General features: G+C 54.6%; 1 protein-coding gene across 1 annotated transcript; it reads left to right on the top strand.

The window, feature by feature from the left end:
- The first annotated feature begins 590 nt into the window (after positions 1–590).
- ZIC5 (Zic family member 5) lies at positions 591–6949 on the top strand. The gene is given in 4 exon segments (XM_051624139.1): positions 591–1002; positions 1004–1064; positions 1067–1940; positions 6492–6949. Coding segments are annotated over 4 exon segments (1728 nt in total). The 5' UTR covers positions 591–667.
- Positions 6950–10843: the final 3894 nt, after the last annotated feature.

The raw sequence follows: 10843 nt of genomic DNA, 5'->3' as shown, positions 1-10843 counted from the left end.
TGGGTATGAGCGTACACACAGCCTCAGGCTCGCGTGGGGGTGTGTGTGTGGGAGGCTTGTGTTTCATCAGGGCGTGCTTTCCCGCCTCAGCGATGAATGAATGATGGCTCTCCAAAAACAAACAAACAAACAAACAAACAAAAGAAAGAAGAAGAAGAGAAAAGGGAAGGAAACCGAGAGCGGAGCCCGGCAGCACCCTCCCGCGTGGGATGCTCCGAGGAGAGAAATCCCGCAGCATGGCAAACGTAAACACGTCCGCGCAGCTCCTGCGAGCCAGGGCCCCCGTCTAGCGCAGAGGGAGCTGCAGCTGCTGCCCGCTGCTGCCCGCTGCCGGCGGGGGAAAGGGGGGTGCGCCCCGTCGGGCCCCTCGCGAAGTTTTGCAAGTGCAACTTCGGGGGGCGGCGAGGGGGGACGGGTGGGGGGGGGGGCGGCGGGGGCGGATCCCCGCTGCGCCGGCGGCCTGAAAGGGAGCCAATCGCACGGCCTCAGCCGCTGCCAATCATCGGGATCCGTCCAATCCCTCCGGCGCCGTGTCCGAGCCGTATTTCCCACCGCGCCGCTGAAGTGTGGTGAGGGCTCTGCCAATCGCGGGCGGCCAGAGCGGGGCCGGGGATGCGCGGAGTTAGGAGCGCAGACAAAAGAAGTTAAAGAGCTGCTTAATATATACATGTTTTTGAAGGCGGGTAGGGGGAAAAAAATAACAACAGCGAGCGTAGATGGGCTTGGCTGTGTCGTTATGGAGCCCCCTTTGAGCAAGAGGAACCCGACACTGAGATTAGCGGATTTGGCAGCGGCTCAGCCCCATCCTCACCAGAACATGACAGGCTTCCCGGGGCTGGGGAACCACCACGTCCACCCCCACCATGCGGCCCACCTCCATCCCGGGGACGCGGGCGGCGACCCCGGCGGCGCCCTCACGCCGCTCGGACCCGAGCACATGGCGCAGCCCGCCGCCCTCAAGCTCACGCCCGAGGCTCTCACCGCCGCCGCCGCCGCCTTCGCTGCGCCCGCTGCCGCCACTACCACCACCGCCGCCACCGCCGCTGCCACCACCGCCGCCGCCTACGCTCCGCCCGCCGCTGCCCTCCCGGGCTACCCGTCCGGGGGGGCGGCCGGCCGGGACTTCCTCCTGCGGCGGGAGCTGCCTGCTGCCGCCGCCGTTCACGGGGCGCTGGGCGAGCAGCACCCTCCCGCCGGCTCCCCCCACCTCCCCCACCCGCCGCCCCACGGCGTCTTCATCTCAGCCGCCGGCACCTACAGCGCGGCCGACGGGGCCCACGCTGCTTTTCCGCCGCCGCCCGGCGAGCAGGGCGCGCCTGCGGGTCGCCACCCGCCGCTCAACGGGCAGATGCGGCTGGGGCTGGCGGCAGCCGCCGGGGAGCTCTACGGGAGACCCGAGGCGCACTACGGGGCCGCCGCTGCCTCCTCCTCGGCGCTGCAGGGTTACAGCTCCGTCAACCTCAACCTGGCGGCGGCGGCGGGCGGCCACGGACACCCGCACCACCACCATCCCCATCACCACCACCATCACCACCACCATGCCCACGTCGGGGCGGCGGCGGCCGGGGCCTTCCTGCGGTACATGCGTCAGCCCATCAAACAAGAGCTGATCTGCAAGTGGATCGACCGGGAGACGCCTCCTCCTCCGCCTCCGCCACCTCCACCGGCCGGTAGGAAGCCCTGCTCCAAAACTTTCAGCACGATGCAGGAGCTGGTGAGCCATGTCACCGTGGAGCACGTCGGCGGGCCCGAGCAGAGCAGCCACGTGTGCTACTGGGAGGAGTGTCCCCGCGAAGGCAAGCCCTTCAAAGCGAAATACAAACTCATCAACCACATCCGAGTGCACACGGGAGAGAAGCCCTTCCCCTGCCCCTTCCCCGGCTGCGGGAAGGTCTTTGCCCGCTCTGAAAACCTCAAGATCCACAAGCGGACTCATACAGGTGGGTGCTTCCCCTCTCCTCCGCCCTCTGTTTCTGTAACGGTTTTCTTCCCTTTTAATTTATTTTTTATTATGATTATTTTCCTTTTCCTCTGTCTTTTCCTCCTTTCCTACGCACCGCCGGACGTGTGACTTTTTTCATGAATAAGTAATTCGGAAGCACACGGGCCACGCACACACAGCCACGCACAGGCACCCGGCCCCTCTGCCCTGCACACACGTGTTCTTCCCCCTCCCCCCGCACCGTGGGCATCTCCCTCCCCACGCCCTTCGCCACCCACCTCCCTACATACACCCCGACACCGCTGGATAAATGCACCGATTAATAAATAACGCAGCAGCCCCTGCGGAAGAGCGAGGAGAGGTTAAGCACCGGTCCGGCCCCCGCCGCCCCTGCCCGGGGGAACCCCGGGGGGCTCACTCCACGGCTGGGGAGAGCGAACTGCGCGGCGTTTCCCCCTCCCGGCCCTCAAGTCGGCAGTTCTGCTTTTCCTGCCGGATGGAGCGGCGCGGGGGTCGCTCGGCCTGGCGGAGATGGGGCTGCGGGGGCTCTTGGGGGCGCAGTTCCCCTGCGCTGCGGGCGGCGAGCGGGGCGGCCGCGGCTACCGGGGTTACCGGGCTGCCCCAGCTATGGGGTTAGCCCTCAGTACCGGAGCTACCGATACTGCCGGGGCTGCTGGCGCCGCAGCTGCTACCGGGACAGCCGGTACTACCGGGGCTGCCTGTAGCACCGGGGCTACCGATACTGACCCCGCTCCCAAGGCTGCCCGGGCTGCTTCCGCCTGCAGCGGTACCAGCGGAGCCGGGAACTAGGGTGCAGGGCGGGGATGGCACTCGCCGGAGGACGCTTCCCTTTTTCTTTGTGCAGCTGAGAAGGAAACTTCAAAGCAGCCCCGAGGCCCGGCCAGGGTCGGCGGAGCGGGAGCTGCGGGAGGAGGGAACGGCACCTCCGGGGGATGCCCCGCGGGACAGGCTGGGCCCAGCGCGGGGTTCCTGGGGGGGCTCGGGGTGTGTTTGAGTATTTTTTATTATTATTTTTATTTTCCCCCCTCTTCTTCCCACTTCTTCTCCTTTCTCACCACTCCCGAAATACGCATTTCGCTCCGGGTGTAAAAACTCTGCCGAAAACGAACCAAGCCGGGATTTATAGTGGCAGACAAATATAATTCCTCGGAGGACACTTAAGGAAGTGGAGTTGCCGTAATTGCTTTCTTGATTTATTGTGTGCTGCTCGGGAAGAGAAAAGCGGCGACCGTGCAACGTGTTGTTCCGATATAAAACCAAATGGCCCATGGCGGAAAGGATTATAGATTTTTATCTCCAGAATATGTTAGCCATGAGCCCATGTGTAGCTGCGGAGACCTGAGGATGCCCAGCTCTGCCTCCAGAGCGGGGGGGAGGGGGCGGGGAGAGGGGGCTGACACATTTTTTAGAGGTGGTTGTTGTTGTGTTAATGGCAAGGCGGAATGAGTTAAATGCTGGAGGTCCTTGTTTTTGTCACCTAGCCGTTCCCATCTGTCTTGATTTGGAAAAGAAAAACTTCACCGAGGACTCACCCATTCTAGCTCCAAAGAGGGGAAAGCGGCGAGTCCGGGGAGGCTTGATGGAGGGCAGAGGTATTCAACGGCAGAAGGGGCCCCCAAAAATAACGCAAACATGTATCGGGCACAGTTTGCAGCTCTGAGCTGTGATCGAGAGTTGCCCCGGGGCCCTGAGTATGACATGGCCCCTTGAAAAGGAAAGTTGGAGGAGTTTGCAGCAGGGCTACCCACAGCTTCTTGAGAGGTGCACAGACTCCGAGACAGTCCCCACGCATGAGCCCACGGGGCGTGGCCATCGCCACGCAGAGGGGGTCATTAAGACAAAGCAGCCCTCGGGGCTCGAGGCTGGGGGGCAACAGACCCCAGAGAATGACAGTTCGGCCCGCGGGAGGGCGAAACAATCGTGAGTCTTTCCCCACGCACAGCCCTGTGATGGACGAGGGATCCCAAACCTTCTGCCCATCCCTATCAGATTAATTGCTGTAATTTTGCCACCTCAGCTTGAATTTAGTCATGTGCAGCATAAGAGCAGGAGAGATTTACAAACTGTTCGCTTATTATGGACATTTTTGGGGGGAGAGGGGAAGTAATAACACCATGATTCTATAAATAGAGGATTTTGACGGTTTCTGGTAATCCTACAGGAAAATAGAGTATGTCGGTAACTCAAGAGGCGTGTACTTGCGTATTTTTCTCCCTCTTTTCCTCTAAAGCATCACCACGGGAGCTGCACATCGCGCCCTTCGTCTCAGTCCCATTTTAGGGTCAAATCGCTGTCCCCACTCTCAGCGAGGGCTGCGTCCTAACGGGGACCCTCCCCCCGGCTAAATTGCTGCGGCCTCGCCGGAGACGGTACTCGAGGTCTTTGAGGTTCCCCTCGACCATTTCCCCCCCCAAAAAAAGAAGAATAGAAAAAAACAAAACAGGATGGCCAGAAAGTCCCTCCATGCCCCCCCTGCCGCCGGCACTGCTGCTGCAGGGAGGAGTCAGGGGACGGCGCCCGGCGTCTCGCCTCCTTTCTTGGGTTTAAACCACCTACAAACGGTTAAACTCTGACGTGACGCCCTCGTCAGCGTGCCAGGGACACACCGGGACCTTCCCCACTCCTGGATATGGGTAGAATTGGATCGTCGAGATCCGGAGGCTAGAGAGGAGTAGCTACCCAGCTGCTGTGCGCTCCTGGAGGGGCCCGGGGGGGAGGGTATCCCTCTCCCCTGGCTCCTCGAGGGGTGCACAGCTCCCCGGGAGGGTGCCCACGCGTGAGCCCATGGGGAAAAAGCACCTCCCTGAAGTCCCGACTTGGCGGACCCTGTTTGGGCAGCAGCTCCTCGGCCGCTGGAGCCCGGTGGGCTCCGAGAATCTCGCAGGGGGGCTACACCTGAGGGCCAGCATCGACAGCAGGACTTGTAAGCTTGCATCCTTAGAGTAATACGGAAATAAAGTGGCCAAAACCTTCGGTAGATGCGTTTTATTTATCCAGAAAAAAAAAAGAAAAACACCAAAAAGAACAAACAAGGTGACTCTAAATTTGCCTCGGTGGGAGTGGTAGCATGCGGGGGGTTCCCTGCACATGGAAAAACCACTTTAAGCCCACGAGATACATTATCTTACCATCTTTTTTTTTTTTTTTTTTTTTTTTTTTTAAGATAAACTTACTCTTTCTAGTTCTACCACTTCAGTGGTAGGCGAGGCGATTTTAATTGAAAAATTGACGCGTAGATAGGCTGCCGAGGCACATGTTTCTATATTAACAGCGGAGAAATAGCTAGTTTTAAAAAATGCAAATAGTTTTCTTTTCTCCGTGATTATTTTTCGAAACAGGATACAATTTTTACAATCGGAAGGAACAGTTAAAATCGCCTTTTGGTGAAAACTATAAAATGTCCCCCGAGAGAGCTGATGGGTTTGTATTTCTGAGCGTTCAAAGCATAACAGATCTGAAAATATCCAGCAGCCAGGCAGCGTTATTAACTGAAGAGTCGGAATAGTCGTGGCAAGGATTACCAGTGCAGGGCTGTGTGTGCCAGGCTCACGTGTAACATGGCAAGGAAAGAAAAAGTTGCTGTAAGGAACTCCAGTCAGTGTGGAGTACAGTGATACGGCACATTTCGCCTCCCCCTCCCCCAGCAATAGCCATTTACTGGGCCCTATTCGGGAATTATGGGGAAGGGTCGGTCCGGGCACGGCTATATGCACCAGAACGTATATGTCCCAGGGTATGGGATGTCAGGAGCGTGGGGTGGAGGGGGGAGGTGAAAGGTATTCAGGCAAACCCGCCCGGGGCTGATTTTCACAACCCCTTTAACAGTTAAACAATGCGTAAAGCTCTTAAAATAGATCGGCCGGAGATTTTTTAGACACAAATTAGCCTGAGGTAACCAGCTGCGGTAACAGCAGCCCGTTGCTGTCATCACCAGTGTCCGGGCTGCTCTCCCCAGCCTGCAGCTTCCCAGTTAAGGGCCGCTGGGTGCTCCCTCTTTTATGTCGAGATGCTTAAACAGGTGTTACTTTTATTTCCCCGCAACTAATTATTCCCCCAGCGTAGTGCCCCATTGGGAAAGGATTACGCAGGAGATGTGCCAGGCGAGCCAGGCTGCCGGCAAACGCCAGCCCTCGCGGGCGTTGGGAGGCATTGAGAGGTTTTGTTTGGGCTTGGTCATTAGAGCGGTAATGAAGGTTTCTCGTGTGCGAGGGGAGCGCCGTAGAGGGCAAACAAGGCAGGGCCCCGCCGCCAGCCCGGGGCTTGGGGCCTGGAGGCCGCCAGCCACCGCTCACGGTCTGCAGAACACGGGGGTGGAATTCGGAAGTCTCGCGCATGTCACGACTGTCGAGAGAGGGGGAAGGAAAAAGGGGAGAGGGAAGGAGAAGGAGGAAAGGAGAGGCTTTGCCCGGCTGCTCGCCCCCCGAGGCCGGGCTGCGGAGGGGCTGCCCCGGGCGGTGCCTCGGGCAGGCTGCGGGCAGGGCTGTGTCCCTGCCCGTCGGTAACGGTGCCGTTGCTGTTGTCCCGGCAGGAGAGAAGCCCTTCAAGTGCGAGTTCGACGGCTGCGAGAGGAAGTTCGCCAACAGCAGCGACCGCAAGAAGCACTCCCACGTCCACACCTCGGACAAGCCCTACTACTGCAAGATCCGCGGCTGCGACAAGTCCTACACCCATCCCAGCTCCCTGCGGAAGCACATGAAAATCCACTGCAAGTCTCCGCCGCCCTCCCCGCCGCCGGGCTCCCAGGGCTACGCGGCGACGGGGCCCCCCGATGGCCCGCTGCCCCCCGAGACCGACCCGGCCGCCGAGCCCCCGCCCCGCGGCCGCGCCGCCGCCCTCTCCCCGCCGGTCACCAACCTAAGCGAGTGGTACGTCTGTCAGGCTGGGGGGGCTCCCCGCCGGCCCCGCACCCCCTCCAGCCGCGATACCTCCCCAGCCTCCGAGGAGGACGAACCCCACAGGACCTCGGGGGGCAGAACCGCTCCCTAGGGCCGTGCCGAGCCGAGCCGGGCCGTGCCGGGCCAAGCTGTGCCGGGCCGTGCCGCCGGTGGCCCCGGCCATGCCGCGCTGGCCCAGGCAGCTGCGGTACCCACCTGGCACGGAGAGGCTGGGGTGGAAGTGCCATCAGGTTTGACTCGCGCTATTTATTCCTTGTACGAAACCCTATGGTGTTTGTACGGTAACTAATTTAATTAAAGAGACTCGGACTTTTTTTTTACTTTTTTTTTACTTTTCTTTTTTTTCCTTTTTTTGCCATGCTGGGCCATCTCAGCGACCTGAGCCGCAGGCTTTTGCAGGGGGACGGTGCCAAGGGAACTCCAGCTGCAGGGGACTTCCCCCCAGCTCGGCTCCCACCCTGCCTACGCCGCAGTGCTCTTGACAAGAGAAGGAGAGAGCTGGTGGGAGGCTCCGAGCTGGCAGAGCCCTGCCATTCCCTGGAGTGGCTCTTAAATACTTCAGCTGCCACCCCAGCGCCTCCTCTTCAGTCTGGGTAAAGCCCCAGGTTTGCAGCGGCCTCCTGACTGTAAAGCAGCACCTGCTGAAGCTCCGGCCAGTTGAGGACACGTTACACACCCCTTTAGATAAAATAAATCCGTTTGTTGTTTGGTTTTTTTTTTTTTTTTCCCCTGCCCTCTTGCAGTTCAGCTCCTTTGTAACTGTTGGTTTCTCTCCTGAGACGTGGGGTCCCACCTGCACCCGGCATTTTCTCTCCAGCCCTTTCTTTCTGCCGTAGCCGTAGCCATGTGAAAACAATTTAGGGAAGGCAAGACAAAAGATTCAGCACTCCCTTATGGCTGCTCCATGGTTTGTACACGTATGGCTCCTAAAATGTAGCTGGAGAAGAAAAGAAACCCGCTGCTATATGACAACTGATATACTGTGATCCTTTTTTTTTTTTTTTCCCCTAAAAAAACCACACGAAAACTAACAGCGATTTTCCTTTCTTCTTGGGGTTGGTATTATAATTACTCTTTTTTTTTTTTTTTTCCCAAGTTCGTCTCACAGAGGAAGACTTTGCCTCTAGCTCCCTCCAGTCCTGTGTGCAGACAGTTTGTGGCTGAGGGATCTCAGCCCCTGGTCCCAGCGAGCGCCGGAGGGGAGAGAGACATAGGGATTTTGGGGGCTTTTTATTATTTTTTATATATTTTTTTTTAGTTTTATTTCCTCTCTCCAGCCGGTGCCTGCATCCATTAACCATCCTCCTGAGGTGGCTGGGCAGAGTCACCTGGGAGGAGGGGAGCAGAGCTGCTGGGAAGGGAACAGGAGATGGAGGTAAGGGTTGGGGCCGGGGGGCCCACCCCCTTCATACCCCGCCAGAGGCCGAGGGGCTGCGAGGCAGGACACACACACACACACACAGACCCCGGTCCCTCGCCTGTCCGTCAGGAGTGGGGCGCAAATAAACTAAAGAGCACTAATTCCTCCTCAGAGACCCCGAGAGGAGAAGCAGCAGCCTCCCTCCCCTCCCCCAGGGCTTGTGGAAATGTGTTTTGTGTGCCGTGAATGGTGGATGTCGTCTTGTCATTGTTAATAACGTGTATGTGAACGCGATTATTTTGTACAGTCGAATTAATTTATTTTCTGCCATCACCCTTTTTTTCCCCCTCCCCTTTTTTTTTTTCCTTTTTTTTCTTTTTTTTTTTTTTTTTTTTTTTCGGGAAGAGTACAGAGCACACCAAAGAATTCTCATATTAAGTTTGGTGATAGATTGTTGTTTATGATGCTGTGGTTTGTAAAAAAAAAAACAAAAAAACAAAAAAACCAACAAAAACACAACCAAAACGTTATATTTTTCAGCTTACTTGAATGAACGATGTAATGTGAAACAGACTCTTCCTGCATGTCCTTCGTGCGGTGTGTTGGTGCTGATATATATATATATATATATAGTTCATAGAGATACTATATTATTAGTACAGTGCATGGTGCTGTCACTCTGGAAGCCTTTAAACGTTGTTTTCATACTGTTGTGTTGGATCTAAAGAAGCAGGCGTTACTTTAAAAACAAACAGAAAACTTGAATAGAAAATAATTTTTTAAAGTTCGTTCGATTGCTTTTTATTCGTTTTTCAGAGCCCATTTGAATAAATATAAAATAATAAAGTAAGGTATGGACTTTTAAAAGAATAATTTATGTAACGTAATCTTATTAGAGATATTTTGGTGCTGATTTATAAACGAACTTTTTAATTTATGCATTTTTTCAACAACAGATTGCACTATACATTACTACATGGCAGGGTTTATATACTATGGCTCGGGGGGATATATCACTATTTTTATGTACTTGCTACACGTAGGGTCACACACTTGCCCATCAGTTTTATGACACATTATACCTCCTAAATAAAATAATACTAATTTAAAATTTTGCATCTCTGTAAACCCCATCAAAAGAAAAAAAAATTCATGCAAATGAATAAAAATATTATTTCTATGTATTGCATGTGCCTTACTGACAGACGAAGAGCAGAGACAGACCAAAACACACACACACCCCCCGAAGGTCAATAAATAGAGCCAGATAAAGTCACAGTGTTCATAGCGCGGCAGGAGCAGAACCGGGAGATTTTGGGCTGGGGGGAAGCTGAGATACCCTGGGTTTCACCAGCGAAACTTGTGAGTAAAACCGGCTCTCCTTCGGCTTTACCTTTGGGTTTGCAGCCAAGCAGAGGGAAGATGCTCTGGGCCGAGCATCCCTGCCTCCCCCCGCGGCTGCAGGCTCTGCTCCCGTGGGTGTTTGTCCCTGGGCGTCAGGCGGGCTAATGGCCAGGGGGGAGGGGGATGGGGGGGTGGCCGCAAGACTGGGGGGGTTGACTCCTCATGATGGGGCAATTGGGTGCTCTGCTGCTGCCTTTCCAGGGGAAAGAGAGGGGTAGACAGATTGACAGCAAGATAGATAGATAGATAGATAGATAGATAGATAGATAGATAGATAGATAGATAGATAGATAGATAGATAGATAGATAGATAGATAGACAGACAAACAGACAGATAGATAGATGGACGGACGGACACAGTCAAAAGTCAGGTATTTATACATACACCATATCTTCTTCATATCTCTCGAGGACAGCTAATCACAATATCAAATAAAATAAAATGTTAGTATTCCTGCTGGGGAAAAAAAAATTATTTCTGGCAGTCTCTTCTTGCATATACTAGCGAGTTAAATAGCACTACTCTTCACTAGAAGGAAGGACACATAGTGGCAAAAACGTATGGCAGAAGATTCTTCTGAAACACAGACTCAGGTCAGGCGAGAAATAACGCCAGAGGATCGCCGGTATGAAGGGAGGGGGGGAAACCAACAACTTTTCAGGAGTTGAGTGAGGACACACGTTTCTTATTTCGAGAGAGGAAAACTGAGTGAAACCCGCTGTTGGAAAGCTCCGTGGAGAGTCGTGTGTCAGCATCCTCCAGGATTATTTAATTATATCTTTGTTTTCGTTTATTTTAATAAAATAAATAGAACTACCTCAGGATGATTTTCCCCCATGTAATTTACCAGTGCTCGAAAATGACTGGTCAAAATGTCACGAACAGTTTCACCAAAAAGGTTAGAGTGTTTTTCAAGTTAGTTTTGTTAAATGTGGTAAAGGTGAAACAGGTTGCAAAGAGTTGTTTCAAGGAGAATGACAATAACCAACATACGAAGCAGAAAAACACTCATAAATGAGGGCTCCAATCAATGGGAAAACTTATAGCTCCCTAATGAAGTTTCTTGTGAAAAGGAGGGCGACACAAAGCCACCGAGACATGAATCATTCATGGGAAATATAAAAGATAAAAGATATCTGACAATGAGCAGAACCTTGTATAGAGTGTCTAAAACAAGTTTCCCCTTCTTATTTTCTGCTTTCCCCCCTTTCCCCCCTCCG

This window comes from Apus apus, chromosome 1, assembly GCF_020740795.1.
Source record: "Apus apus isolate bApuApu2 chromosome 1, bApuApu2.pri.cur, whole genome shotgun sequence".
Classification (NCBI taxonomy): Eukaryota; Metazoa; Chordata; class Aves; order Apodiformes; family Apodidae; genus Apus; species Apus apus.
The sequence above is the reverse complement of the archived record's forward strand: the minus strand, read 5'-3'. Positions and strand labels throughout refer to the sequence as shown.